Below are 15,608 nucleotides of genomic sequence, written 5' to 3'. Positions count from 1 at the left end.
AAGGCGGCACTGAGATCCAAAAGGATCAGTGCCGCCGTCTGACCCTGATCCAACATCTTCCTGATATGTTCCACCACAGCCAGAAGGGCAGTTTCGGTGCTATGACCCGCACGGAATCCGTTCTGGGAATTATCCAGTATATTCGCTTCCTGCAGGTGAGATGATAGAATAGAATTAGCATGTGCTTCTGCTAGTTTGGCTGGCCAGGGGAGAAGGGAAATGGGCCGATAGTGTTCTGGCTTGGTAGGATCAAGGGCGGGTTTTTTAAGAATAGGAATGACCGTCGCCTGTTTCCAAGCCTTAGGAACACTGCCCGTGCTGAAGGACAGATTAATAAGACCATGCAGAGCAGGATAGCAGCATTCAGCAAGTTCCCGGAATTTAATGGGTCTCATGGGGTCATCCGGGGAACCGCATTTGACTTTTGTCGTCAAGGCTAAAAACTCCTCTAAAGTCGGACTGGGAATAATCAGCAGTGGTTTAGAAACCAATGATGTAGAACTATTCTCCCTGATGGAAAGCTGAGAGAATGACCTATAAATGGCCTCCACCTTTTCGACAAAAAACGAGGCTAAGTCCTCGCAGTGTGCCATGGAGGATTCAAGAGTAGCAATGTCAGTCCTTTTGCATGTGAGGTCCTTGCACACCCTGAAGATGACCTTGGTGGGGTTTGTGCTGTTCTTTATCTCCTGAGAGTAAAAAGCAGCCCTAGCCGCGCATATGGCCCGATGATACACTCTAGTGCAGGCCCTATAGGCCGCCTTGAGGTCAGTATCATAAGTTTTACGCCACGCGCGTTCCGCTTTTTTACAAGAGACTTTGAGTTTTTTAAGAGATTCATCATACCAGGGGCTAGAAGGACTAGATCTAGTCTTACTCCACTTGGCCGGAATAAGCATATCTAGTGAGTGATTTAGCCATTCATAGAAGCTATCATAGCCGCGGGAAACTTCAGTAGGGGGTAGAGGATGAAATTTCATCAGAAGCTGATGAAAATGCTCTAAATTCAAGTTTTTCCAGGGGCGTCTGAAACTGGCTGGGGTGTTGTTTTTAGAAGGGGAAATGGTAGTGATGATACGAATTTCAATCAAATGGTGGTCAGTCCAGGACATAGGTCTAGGATGAAGCACTGAGATATTAGTAGCAAGATTCGTCAGAACGGGATCTAATAGATGGCCGCCTGTGTGAGTCGGTAATTGTACAATTTGAATCAATTGGAACGCTTCGAGATCTGCAAACAAGCTATGGACCGAGTTAGAAAGTGGGGCATCCATATGCAAGTTAAGGTCGCCGATAATCGTAAAGTTGGCGGTTTTTAAAGCTAAGGAGGAAATCACCTCCGGGAGGCTTTGACGAAAAGCGACATCAGGACCGGGGGACCTATAAATTAATAGTCCTGTAAAAGTAAAGTGGGAATTCACTGAGATGTTAAAAAGAGCACTCTCGCATCCTGCTATGGTGATAGGTTTCCAAATGCAGGGGTAGCATGTTTTTACCGCAACTGCAATACCTCCACCTCTAGCATTGCGAGGGAGGGAGTGCATGGTGTATCCCACAGGGAGGGCTAAATTAATGACCGCCATGGACTGATCATGCAGCCAGGTTTCCGTGAAAAAAAAGATATCCGGATTATCATCAGTAATCAAAGAGAAAACTTCTTGGGAGTGACATGACAATGATCTGACATTCAAATGTAAGACTTTAAGGGTAGATTGAGTAGTTGTGCCTGCAACAGCGTCTGATTGATTGTCAGCTGGGGGCCTAGACTGGAGACTCTTAATAAGCATAGGCATAGGGAGTTTAAGAGAACAGGTGGGGCACTGAAAAGGCCCGCTGAGAGGATCCAAGGAGCCATGACAGCAATCTCGTACCTGGTGTCGCAGTAGTCGCAGGTTCTCAGCAGATATCATCCTGAGAAGTCCAGAGTCCCCTGCCCTAGCCCTGCCTTAGCGCTGACGGGCGCAGACGGGCAGGACTCTGGCGAGACTCAGGCGTAGCGAAGGCGCGACCGCTGCGCTAGACCGCTACGCTCCAGGCGAGCATTAAATAGGCGAGTGGCGGTAAAAAGCGCTAGCGCGCTAACCCCCCAACAAGGAAGGTACCAGCCTTCCCAAGATGGCGTCGACGTCACGTGACCCAGGAACCCCGGAGCCCGGACCCGCTAAGTAGCGGTGCTTGTATTTGTAATTATATGCGGTAAGGGACAGGGGGGGTCGCAGCAGTAGCAGAGTAAAATCAGGGGGAAATGTAACACAAATTAACCAAGATACATAAAAGGTTTTTAAAAAGCAGAGCGCGAGCCACAACACAGCGCAATTCAAGAAATCGCTCTACACGCTCTAAACGCGGTGGTCACCTTCTCCATAAGATAGGTAAGCATCAAGTTCAAGTCCCTCTGGGGCATTATGATGGGGACAGGAGGAAAGAGATCAGTAATGCCCTTAAGGGCATTACTGATGTATTACACATGTGGAGAAGTGTGGCTCAATGATTAGAGCGGCAGATCCTGATGCAGAGGTCTAGCCCGGGACAAGGGTTCAATTCCCCGCCTCGGCGGGTCTTGGGCTTAAAAATTCCATGGACTTGATAATTCTTGCCTCGGTGCCTATTCCAACCATGGAGTCCCACTCTGCAACTCTGGGCAATAGCTTGCTTAATCTCCACAACGGCCCCCACAACGCTAAGGATGCCTGGCCTCCACCTTGGGGGTGCCCTGGAGTGGACGCCTCACAGGGAAAGCCAAGATGGGTTCCACAGCGATATTCGTACAAGCGCCTTGAGACCCTTGCGGGTGAGTAGTGCGCTATACAAGTATCAATTTACATTTACATTACATTTACATTTACAAGGAATCTATTTACAACAGATGACTTGAAAAGAGAAGGCTGATCCGGAAGTCTTAGAAAGGCTGAAAGGGCTGAGAGGTAGCCCTTAAGAGTGCCCAGAGCAGAGCCCTGCTGGGCCAAAGAAAGGAAGAACAAGAGAACCTCAGAAAGAGGGGCGGAAAGGGGATCCACAGCCTTGGCTGTGCACCATGCCACAAATTTGCTCCATCTGCAGGCGTATACCGTCTTAGTGGAGGGACGTCTGGCTGCCAAGATAACATCACAGACTTTGGGAGGCAGGTTAAAACAGGGCGGGGTGGGGTCATGGACCCTATGTCAGGAGGCTCTGCACTTCTGGACATGGCTGGACAGGGCATTTTCCTGGCGGTTCAACACCTGGCAGGTTCTCTGAACGCAGGGCAGGTGAATTCAGCCGCCTGTGCATGATGGATCACGAATTGCTTCTTCACTCAGAGGTGGTGCAAGGTCTCTTTCAGCAGTGAGGAAAGTCTTGATTAGATCTATCCGCCACTGAAGAGACCACCAATGTCAGCAATTCTGCGTGTTGGAATTTCCAAGGCGGCACTCGCTAGGCGACGCTTTTCGGTGGAGTTGCGGTCTTCTATACACCTTTCCACCTATACCACTTCTACCCAAAGTGCTGAAGAAGATCAGGCGCGACCGGGCCCCAGCCATTCTTGTGGCTCCGGATTAGGCACGAAGAGTCTGGTGTCCCGAGCTGCTTAACATGGTCATCGATCCTCCGATCAGACTGCCTCTTTGGGAGGATCTTCTGTCCCAACAGCAGGAGCCGGTTCTCCAACCGAACCTGTCCAGTCTCCACTTTCTGGTGTGGAGAATGAGCGGCGGCAGTTGACGACTTTCAACCTGCCTCCCGTAGTCTGTGACGTAATCTTGGCAGCCAGGCGTCCATCCACTAAGATGGTATACGCCTGCAGGTTGCATAAATTTGTGGCATGGTGCACAGCTTTCTGAAGTACTCTTGTTCCTTCTCTCTTTGGCCCAGCAGGGCTCTTCTCTGGGCACTATCAAGGGCTACCTTTCAGCCATCTCTGCCTTCCTTCGGCTGCCAGCGCAGTCTTCTCTTTTCAAGTCCCCGGTAGTTAACCGTTTCTTAAAAGGCTTAACACATCTTTTTCCTCCAATCCCCTTCGTTATGCCTCAGTGGGACATGATTCTTGTTCTATTTGTTTGATGTGCGCTCCCTTTGAGCAACTTCATAACTGTCCCTTACGTCTCTTGACTCTTAAGACAGCTTTCCTGGTAGACATCACTTGTGCTAGAAAGGTGAGTGAGCTCCAGGCCCTTTCTTCAACACCTCCTTTCCTGTCTGTTCATCCGGACAAGGTGGATCTCCAGACTCGTCCATCCTTCCTTCCTAAGGTGGTCATTGCCTTCCACATTGGGCAGACCATTACTTTGCCTACCTTTTTTCCGCCTCCGCATCCTTCGAAGGAGGAAGAGAGGCTCCACCGTCTGGACGCAAAACCTGTGCTTTCCTTCTATCTGGATCACACAAAACAGTTCCGGGTGGATAATCAACTTTTTGTTGGCTACGTGGGCACAAAGAATGGTCGGGCCATTCTCAAACGCACCATTTATCGATGGGTCGTGTTGTGTATTAAGGCTTGTTACTTTGTTAAAAAGGTGCTTCCATTCGGGTTACACTCCCATTCAACCAGGGCGCCGGCAGCCACTACTGCCTTGGGAAGAGGAGTGCCTCTGAATGACATCTGTCAGGCGGTCACGTGGGCAACGCTGCATACGTTCTCCAAACACTACTGCCTGGACAGCCAAGTCCGGAGAGACGGCTTCTTTGGCTGTTTTGTTCTCCAGGACTTTCTGATGTGATCTTGGTTCGCAGACCCACCACCGGGGTTGGTATTGCTGGGGTATCTATTCTAAGGTAAGGAATCTATAACTGCATGTTTCTTTCAGATGAACAAGTTACTGACCTTCGGTAACGATAGATCTGTAAGAAACATTAGTTAGTTATCGATTCCTCACTGCCCCACCCATCCTCCCTGTTTTGCGAACTGATTTCTAGGGTTAAGGACATCCTTTCAGGGCCCTAGTTTTGTGCACCAGTGGTCAGTGTCTTTCATGGCTCTTTGTTTCTGGCACGGATAGTCGTGTACAGAACTGACATCAGCACGCGATGTCGGCGTCTGTGGGAAGTTAGCCTGGCATATGATGTCCACCAGTTCTAGTGGGCACCTTGCACCAGTCTAAACGACCCTTATTGATGATGGTTGTAAAGTCAACCTTATATGAAAGCTATCCTAGTGGTAGCGTGGGCCAGCAGTCATCAGGCTAAGACTTCAGTAGGCGAGTTAAGCGAGTTGTTTTACCAATTATAATCCCTTGAGTACCAAATGAAAGGACAACACACAAGGTATATATCAAATATATATGTATTTAATCTAAACACAAAACCTCTGATCTCTTTATGAGGTCAGAGGTAAAAGTACAATACAAGTCACTGAGTTAATATACAATAAGTTGCACAGTGTACGTTATGCCCTAGAGGCCTCACAAACCAAATACTAAAATAGTGGTATAAGAACCACGAGATAATTAGAAAGCAAGCCTGGGGCCTGTGGAATCGCTGGGGCTCCTCTAAACAACCAAAGGTTAGAGAGTAGGAGGCCCACCGGAGACGCGTGCAGTGTCTAAACACAGCCGCGGGTTACCATTGACTTTCTATGGAGATCAAAAGAGTTCCAAATATACAATTTAATGACACTTCCGGATGGACTACGATGGAATCCTTTTAAACTAGGACACTTTGAGGGTCAAGACCCACGGGAGCACCGGAGTACTCGTGTTACCTCACGCAGGGAAGCCGGGTGCATAGGTGTCTTTTCGTGTCGGGTTTTGTCGTCGTTTTCAATGGAGAGCTGCAAAGAAGTGCTGCAGGCGACCAGAGGAAAAGAGTCCGGGTGGATCCAAGGGTGGATCGAAGATCTGAAGAACCTGAAAGCAGAACAAACAGAGTCTGGGTCACTTGCCAGTGACCAGGAAGAAACCAGGCGATGTCAGGTGATTTCAGGTGAAGAAGTGAAGTTTGTCTCTTCAGCCACGAGGACCAGGAGGCGTCTACGACGACCAGGAGCTGGATTCGAGCTGTCCCACGAAGGATCTAGTTGACTGCTGTGTCCAGACTGGACCCAACAAGCCTTGGCAAACGCAACCCAGGCAGGATGTCGAGAATGGCTTCGGTGCAGACCAGCAAGGTCTGTGGTGCTTCTCCTTTTTCGGGAAGCTGGAGCAACCAGGAAAGCAAGTTAGTTTCAAAATGGAGTCTTCAGGGGGCTCACTGGCCAACAGACTAGGAACCGGGAAGACGTGTCGAGCTGAAATGCAGGAGCGGGCCCCACGGGACACTCGTGGAGTGTGGAGGCCTGAGCTTCGGTGCAAATGGTGCTCTTGTCTGGGGCTTCTCGTACCCCAATGCACAACTTACTGATGCTTCAGGAAAGGAGTGCAGGTAGCAAAATGCAGGATGTCCAGGAGTTTCGGTCCCACGTCTCTCGTGTCCGCCACGTGTCTCAGCTTTGCTGTGTATGTGGGTCGGGTCAGAGATGTCTGGAAGTCCGTGTCTTGTGTCACAGATTCTTCGGGATCCGGCGGGAGCTTCGAAAATGCAGACCGGCAAAGTTGCTGTTGGTGCCTGTTTGCACAGGGTGCTCACTCCTTGACCACAAGGAAGATATCTTCCGTCTTCCAGTCAGAATGGAACGTCGAAGGTCCAGGATATGTCTTGTGAAGATTCGTCCAGGGTAATCTAAAGTCCTAGGGACTGGGTTCCTATACTTATACTAAGGTTGTGGGCTGGACTACCTGGCTAGGTCCCTCCTATGGGTGGACCTTGGAAGGGGGTGGTTACACCCCTTTCCCTTTGTCCAGTTTCGTGCCAGAGCTTGTGCTGAGTGCCCCAGCAACTGGTTTGAACCGGGCTATGCATGGAGCACCTTGTGTGCCCCAGGCGCAGTGTCTGGAAAGCATTCACTGGATGCAGCCCTCCCTGCCCCAATACACTACAAGCCTGTCTGGGGAGGTGCTGTATACCTCTTGTCCAGGCCTCCCCTGCCGGAGTTTCGTCCAGCTGCAGGAGGTCAGACTCGTGTCTGTGGCAGCAGCATCCATTTTGTGATTCTGGGGCTCTGTTTAACTTTTACCGGGTTTCACAGTAACAACATGTCTTCTCCCCCTAGAAGGGTGGAATGCTACCCCCGCTGCCAGAACTGGCGGGGGGGGGGGGTTGTATTCCAAAGTGTTTGACACCTTACACAACATGTTTTGATAAAGCCAAACCAAAGTTAGCATTAACCGCGAGGATTATAATGCACTTTGGGTATGGCTATATCATAGAACAGTTAAACAAAAAATGGTTCTGCCGGGTAAGATAGATTATTTGAAGGATGCTCATAAATGCAAACAAACGAAAAAACAAAAACAGCCTCTGATACACAACGTACGTTTGAGAAATAAATGCTCCAAAAACAAAGTCATAAGATCAAAGCGTTATATTATGTAAATTATAACAGAGTTGCTTCCTTATACATCCGAATTACTTCATTCAAGGATAGATTTTCATATATATATATATAGATATATATAGATATAGATATGGGGATACTATATCTAAGTAAGGGGTGATTACACCACCTTACCCAGACTGTGTGAACAGACCTGTGGTGTCACTCTGGAGGGCCAGCCAGGGGTGGCATAATACATACTGCAGCCCCTGGTAGGCCTTGGTTGCACCTCTGTCCTGGGTACCTATGGTACACTATACAGGGATTCAGAAAGGTGACCCAATAACCAATCTGGTATGTACCTAAAGTACATGGAGTCCATTTTATGGAGAAAGCAGATAGACTGGGGCCCTGATTAGCAGGGTCCCAGTCCAACTAAGTCGAAAACCAGCAAAACACCAGGAAAAAAGTGGGGGCAGCCATATAGTCAGATTCCACGTTCCTACAGCGTCTAAGTAGCTGCAGCGACGTCATCCCTGCAACCACGATGCCAACGACGGACGTGGAGCCGACTGATGCCACCTTCCGACGTGCAGAGGCACTGCTCACGAAAAAACTTTCTGGATCCAGTCTGATGCCTGGGGGTAATTCTAAGGTAAGGAATCTATAACTAACTAATGTTTCTTACAGATATATCGTTACCAAAGGTAAGTAACTTGCACTTTAAAACCAGCCAGAGGGGGTGGTGGTGGCATGACGTGGTTTTGAGCGTTTGACCTTTTGCTCTGTAGATCTGAACCTGAATGTTTTTCGCAGGCACCTACTGGGTGGACCCGAACCTCGGCTGCTCCTCGGATGCCATCGAAGTGACCTGCAACTTTACCCACAGAGGGCAGACTTGCCTCAGACCCATCACCACCTCAAAGGTATGTCTGCATGCCTACCTTCCTCTCGTGATTGACATCTCTGTCACCTTTAACCTCTAAACACACTCCCTCGCCCTTACCTTGGTGGTGAGAAGACGTCCCTCTGCCTTTTCACCACCTTCATATCTCTTCCTGACCCGACCATTAACCATATCGAGGTGCCACCCAATCTCTTTCTTCCTGGCGCTCACCAGTCCTGGCACCCTTAACCCCCCCCTTTATCTTCCTCTCAACAGCACCACGCACAATGATGTAGGCGCTGCCCGCTGGTCCCTGCTCACCCTATTCCTCCCTGTTGCGTGTGTCTTCTGCATTCATGGCTGTGATGCCACAGAGGGGGTCCGGCCTTTGACCCTATGATCCTATGTCATGCCCCCTGCCCATACGTTTCCCTCACCCCTTTTGGGTCTTCACGTCTCTTACCTGCCAACTTGCGGAACAATCTCACTGTGTGAGAAGGGGCGGGGGCTAGTGCCAAGAAGTACCAAGCACCCCCCCCCCCCCCAATCCCTTAAAAAAGAGGCTTTCTGAGGCTGGTGCCAGAGTCCTGGGGGGTGGTCACCCCCCTTTAATGGACATCGGAAGTTCAAAGCCTCAGAAAACGAGCTGGAAAATCACTATTTGCCGTGGTTTTCAGCTGGTTTTCCTACCACCGTGTGATAACGACTCCTATCATGTGTCACACGGCGGCACCGTGTGATAACGACTCCTATCATGTGTCACACGGCGGCACCGTGTGATAACGACTCCTATCATGTGTCACACGGCGGCACCGTGTGATAACGACTCCTATCATGTGTCACACGGTGGCACCGTGTAAGTTGGCAGGTATGACGTCTGCATGCTAGCCTTAAACCATGGTGCTTTTCAACATTTACACCACATCCCAGCCCTCCCCCACTGTGTGATCTGTGACCATTCCTCCTTTGACCTTCGACACATGCAGATATGTGGCTCTCTCTTTTAATACCATCCTCTCACTTGCAACATTGAGACGTGATTCTGATGTGTGACACTAACATACCGCTGGCGCTGACAGTGACATGTGAAACTAACAGACTGGCATGTGACACTGTAAGAAAGATGTGATTGCGATGTGTAAATGTTACATTTTGATGTGACACTGACATGTGACACAGCTACACAAACAGGAAGTAGAGGTTGCACTGACACGATAGAGGGCGACACCCGCATCTGACACTAAGACACAGACTCGTGGCACTGACTTCTGAGACTGGTAACAAGAGTGACTGTCGTGTGACGCTGTCATGTGACGCTGTCATGTGACATGGCTGTACACTGATGATACACTGGCTTGTGACACTGACAAGACAAAATGATACCGTGATGCGTCACTGACGTGTGGCCTCAGCACATGCCACTGATAGACTGGCATGACAGACACACCGGAACATAATGATGACATGAGACACTAGCATGCAGCTGTGTGACGTTGACATGTAACACTCAGGGTGCACTGGCATAGTAGTGTAATATGGAATTACACTGACGTCATTTTAACTGCTGTTCCCTGGTAGTATACTGACAAGCGACACTCGGATGTCACTGGGACACTGTCATGTGACAATGACATACTAGTGTGCTAAAGAAACAATAGTAATATGTATTTCTAGCACCCTAACGTGACACTGATTAAGCACTGGCATCTGACAGTGACACGCGGACGTGGCACTGGTCACATCATGTAATACTAATGCATTGGAATGTGATGCTAGCATGCAATACTAGCATGTAATACGCACCCACAAGCAACACATGACAGCTAATTCTGCGCTCACCCCTTGCGATATTAATTTTTTTATCTACAGCTAGACACGTTTCAAACATGCTTCCCATAGAGAGTCTGCCTCCCGTTTATGTCATGTGCTTTCTCTGTCCGCAGCTGGATTTTGATGTTGGTCGAGTGCAGATGAACTTTTTGCACCTGCTGAGCTCAGAGGCAGTTCAACATGTCACCATCCACTGCATGAACATGAGTGTCTGGCAAGAGAGCCACCACGGTCACGTGTCCCCGAAAGCTGTGCGCTTCAAGGCCTGGAATGGGCAGATCTTCGAGGCCATGGGTCAGTTCCAGCCTGAGGTATCCTTGGACGACTGCAGGGTAAGGCCGACCGCTTTCTTGTTCTTGAGATGTATCTCTGCTACGAAGATTCACCTTTCAGGTCTTCAGAAAATGTTATGTTTGCGGGATTTGCTTTCATCATTGTCAAGGTCGACATATTCTTGTGACACGTCTCCCACCCTCAAGAGTATTTTATGTTGTGACAGTGTATCCAGTGCTGTGAACAGTGGCGGGCGGTGAACTGTGAATGTGGTGGGTACAAGAACCGCGCAAGCTAAACAAGCGAGACCCCTCATTTCACACCCTCAGAGAACATTTGAACAATAATATCTGAAAGAAACAGGTTAGTGTTGGATTCCTTACCTTAGAATATCCCCAGGCGTCAGACTGGATCCTGAAAGTTTTGCGAAGCAGTACCCCTGCGCATCGGTAAGCGTCGTCTGCGGCCCGGCGTCCGTCGTTGGCGTCGTGATTGCCGGGATGACGTCATCGGAGTACTAGGACGCTGCCCTCGCGCGTTGATGTCAGTTCTTCTTTTTCCCGCGCCAGCAAGCGCAGATCCGGGAAGAGCAGTACTCCTAGTCAATTTTTGACTAACTTTTTTGATCCTTTTGATCGATTCTCGAGTCGACCTTCGACTCATGGTGCCGACAGGAATGCCTGGGTTTAAACCTTGTGAGGACTGTCACCGCTTGATGTCGGTGACTGACCCCACCGTCAGTGCCTTTTCTGTCTCGGGCCGACCATGATGACAAGTCGTGCCCCGACTGCCGGGCCTGGACCTCGAAGGTTAGACGGGAGCGGTCCGGTAAGTGGCTCGAGCTCCGACAGTCAGCCCAGCGCCACTCGAGATCCCGGTCGAGGAGGTCGAGGGACCGGTCGCGGGGCCATAGTCATTGCCGCTCAACGAGTCACCACCACTCGTCGGGCTCCAAGTCCTCAGGTAAGTCGAGGCACTCAAAAAAGAAGTCGAAGAGGCGGCATCGCTCTTCCAACTCCTCCCGACGCTCGTGCGATGCGGCCGGGGATTCGGGCGATACCGCCTACGTGGCTCTGCTGGAGCCGCAAGTGCCGCGTCCAGCTCCACACCCGCCAGTCCCTGGACTGCACACGACACCGGAGGAGATTCGTGACTTCTTCGTGGCCGTGAGCACTCACTTCCCTCATACGGGCACTGTCGAGGCACCTTTGGGCCCCGCGGGTCCATCTGGGAGCCCTAGCGGGCCAGCAGCTCCGGCCCCGGTGCCGTTGGGGGCTTTGGCCCTGGCGCCGTCGGCGACTTCGTTCCTGACACCGCGGAGCTCCGCAGGATCCATGCCTGGATCCGTGGCATCACCAGTCGACCTTACAAACCTTCCGCTGGTGCCGTCACCACTGGTGTTGCCCACGACGCCATCCCCGGACAACGTCGTCCCCAGTCCTCACCCCGGTCCGGGTCCGGCATCGGACCAGTGCCACTCGGCGCCGTCTTCCACGCCGGTAGGAGAGCAATTCACCTATGACCCGGCTCCATCATTTTTCCCTGATTATCAGGAGATGGATGATGAGGAGGACTGAGAAGGGTCTGAGGACCCTCTGGCACTGCAGTGCCAGTTGAGCCAGGACTGGGAAGACGAGCTGTGGGAGGCCAGTGGTCTGGACATTTCACCCGACACTGGATTTGTCTCCCCTCCTACCGTGGCTATAGAGGAGGGGGCTGCTTACAGCGTGTTGTTGACTAGGGCGGCCAAGCCTTGGCTCTTGAGCTCCCTGACGCGGCCGTGAGGACTAACCTCCTCACTGAGGTGCTCACACCACAGGCAAGCTCCTCGGAGCCTCTCCTGCCGTTTAACAAAGCCCTCACTGATGTTCTGGTGGGCACCTGGTCCAAGCCCTCTACATGCCTTCCTGTAGATCAGAACATGGCCGGACGTCACCTCCCGGCTCCGGGCGACCCCAGCTTTCTATACGTTCACCCCACCCCCGAGAGCCTGGTGAACCAGGCCTCTACATTCCAGACCGCATTCCCAACTGCTCCCCCGGATGGGGAATCCAAAAGGTACGATCAGTTTGGCAAGAAACTGTTTTCCTCCCTGAGTTTGGGGCTGCAGTCTGTCAACACTGCCTGCCTTATGGGCCATTACACCCACTCTCTGTGGGATACGGTTGTGGAAGTGCTGCCTCAGTGCCCGGAGGAGGCCCGGGCAAAGCTCACCCAAGCCCTAGCGGAAGCACGCTACTCCATGCGGTGTGGACTTGATACCACAGACTCGCTGTATAGGGCGATTGCAACGACAGTGGTGGTTCGCCGCCACTCCTGGCTGACGTCGGCCAACTTTTCAGGGGATGTCCAAGCCACACTCATGGACATGTCCTTTGATGGCTGTCGCCTCTTTGGTGACAAAGCGGACAGTGCGCTGGAGCATTTCAAGGACTCCAGGCCTACGGCCAAGTCCTTGGGCCTAGGCCAACGCCGGCAAACTTCCGCTTTTTGCCCCTTTCGAGGCCAAGGAAGGGGCGCCCCCACACGTCCAGCTAGCCACGGGTCGCAGAGCCAACCTCAGCGCGGTTGCGGACGTGGTAACCGCCATGGCGGTGCCGGGGGACAACGGGGAGGTCAGTCCACATCCGCCCCACAGCATCTGCCTCAAAACCTTCCTAGTCCGAGCTTTCAGGCCCATTCGATGCCAGCGGGGGGCAGGGTTCGCCATCACCTCCTTCACTGGCGTACCATCACATCGGACAGGTGGTTGCTGCAAATCGTCCGAAGGGGCTACTTCTTCCCCTTCGAGGCAAGCCCTCCAGCCATGCCACGGCAGTGCCATCGCATATCGGTGGATCACTTGCAACTTCTGCAGGAGGAAGTTATGGCCCTCTTGGCCAAGAGAGCCATCGAGCGTGTTCCTGGGCCAGAAGTAGGACGTGGTTGCTACTCCCACTACTTTCTGGTACCCCTACGCCCTATCTTGGACCTCCGGAGCATCAACGTCTTCCTCCGGAAGAAGTTCTAGATGCTGACTGTATCTCAGGACCTTGCTGCCCTGGACCCTGGAGACTGGATGGTAGCATTGGACTTGCAGGACGCATATTTCCATATTCCCATCCTGCCGGCACACCGGTGTTACCTGCGGTTCACGGTAGGCCGCAAGCATTTTTAGTTTACAGTGCTCCCCTTCGGCCTCACCAGCGCCCCTCGGGTGTTCACGAAAGTGATGGCGGTGGTCGCAGCTCATCTGCGCAGATCGGGGGTCTCAGTCTTCCCCTATCTCGACGACTGGTTGTTGAAGGCGGGCTCACCCCAGACAGTCGTCAGCCACCTCCAGACTACGGCCGACCTCCTGCACCTGCTGGGGTTCTTCATCAATGTGCCAAAGTCACACCTATGCCCCTCTCAGAAGCTCCTCTTCATTTGAGCATTTCTGGACTCGGTGCAGTTTCGTGTTTATCCTCCCGAACAGCGGGTTTGGGATATTCGGGCTCTGATTCCGATCTTTCAGCCCTGATCCCGAGTCTCTCGGAGGGCACTGCAAGACAGTTGCAGTGGTGGCTCACGGACAGGGATGGATCAGCGGCAGATCCCTCTCCCTACCCCAACCGGAGCACGTAGTAGTGACAGATGCGTCCCTCCTGGGCTGGGGGTGGCCATATGGGAGAGGCGTAGATCAGAGGCCTCTGGTCTCCGGCGGAGTCCCGGCTCCACATCAACCTTCTGGAGCTGCGGGTGATCCGGCTTGCACTGAAAGCATTCCTTCCCTCTGTCCGGGGAAGTGTAGTGCAGGTGTTCACGGACAAACACCACTGCCATGTGGTACTGCAACAAACAGGGCAGGGTGGGGTCGTGGACCCTTTGCCAGGAGGCTCTGTCCCTCTGGCAATGGCTGGAACACCAGGGCGTCACCCTGGTGGTTCAACACCTGGCAGGTTCCCTGAACCGCAGGGCGGACGAACTCAGCCACTGGTGCATGATGGATCACGAATGGCGTCTGAACTCAGACGTGGCGCAAGGCCTCTTTCAGCAGTGGGGAGAGCCTTGGTTACATCTATTCGCCACCGAAGAGAACGCGCAATGTCATCAGTTCTGCATGTTGGAATTTCCAAGGCGGCACTCGCTCATAGACGCTTTTCGGCGCGAGTGGAGCTGGGGTCTGTTGTACGCCTTTCCGCCTAAACCACTTCTGCCCAGAGTGCTGAAGAAGATCAAGCGCGACCGGGCCCCAGTCATCCTTGTGGCTCCGGACTGGGCACGAAGGTACTGGTATCCCGAACTACTCAGCATGTCAGTCGATCCCCCGATTCGTCTGCCTCTTCAGGAGGACCTTCTGTAGCAGCAGCAGGGGACGGTCCTCCACCCGAACCTGTCCAGTCTCCACCTACATTCGTGCAGATTGAGCGGCGACAGTTGAGGCCATTTGACTTGCCTCCTGAAGTCTGTGATGTGATTCTGGCAGCCAGGCGTCCCTCCACGAAATTGGTATACGCCTGCAGGTGAAACAAATTTGTGGCATGGTGCACAGCAAAGGCTGTGAATCCTCTCTCTACCCCCCTTTCAGAGGTTCTCCTCTTTCTTCTTTCTCTGGCCCAGCAGGGCTCTGCTCTGGGCACTGTCAAAGGCTACCTCTCTGCCATTTCCGCCTTCTTGAGGCTTCCTGATCAGCCTTCTCTTTTCTAGTCCCCGGTTGTAAATAGATTTCTTAAAGGCATCACGCACATGTTTCCTTCTGTTCCTTTCGTGATGCATCAGTGGGACTTGAACCTTGTTCTAACCTATTTGATGTGCGCTCCTTTCACTTTACAATTGCCCTCTTCGTCTTCTGACTCTTAAGACTACATTCCTGGTTGCCATCACCTCTGCCAGGTGAGTGAGTGAGCTCCAGGCTCTATCTTCTAAACCTCCTTTCCTCTCTGTCCATCCGGACAAAGTTGTCTTGAGAACTCGTCCTTCTTTCCTGCCCAAGGTAGTTACGGCCTTTCACATCGGGCAGTCCATCAACTTGCCCACCTTCTTTCCGCCTCCGCATCCTTCCAAGGAGGAAGAGAGGCTCCACCGTCTGGACCCAAAACGTGCGCTCTCATTCTATCTGGACCGCACACGCTAGTTCCGGATGGACGACCAGCTCTTTGTTTGTTACGTGGGCACTAAGAAGGGGCGGGCGGTGCACAAACGGACCATCTCTCGGTGGGTCGTGTTGTGCATCAAGGTCTGTTATTCCTTGGTGAAAAAGGAGCCTCCTGTTGGGCTGTGTGCCCATTCGACTCGGGCCACGGCGGCTACTACTGCCCTGGGTTGGGGAGT

The 15,608-nt window shown here is 52.1% G+C and overlaps 1 protein-coding gene across 1 annotated transcript in view; it reads left to right on the top strand.

The window, feature by feature from the left end:
- The window catches only part of COL27A1 (collagen type XXVII alpha 1 chain), a 1,047,548-nt gene that overhangs the window by 991,095 nt on the left and 40,845 nt on the right, over nt 1-15,608 (top strand). Inside the window, exons 55-56 of the mRNA XM_086924958.1 lie at nt 8,144-8,253; nt 10,157-10,375. Coding sequence (XP_086781084.1) covers nt 8,144-8,253; nt 10,157-10,375 — 329 coding nt within the window. The remainder of the gene's footprint in view (nt 1-8,143; nt 8,254-10,156; nt 10,376-15,608) is intronic.

This window comes from Lissotriton vulgaris, chromosome 5 (assembly GCF_964263255.1).
Source record: "Lissotriton vulgaris chromosome 5, aLisVul1.2, whole genome shotgun sequence".
In the NCBI taxonomy this organism is placed as follows: Eukaryota; Metazoa; Chordata; class Amphibia; order Caudata; family Salamandridae; genus Lissotriton; species Lissotriton vulgaris.
This window is presented reverse-complemented; position numbering and strand designations above follow the sequence as displayed.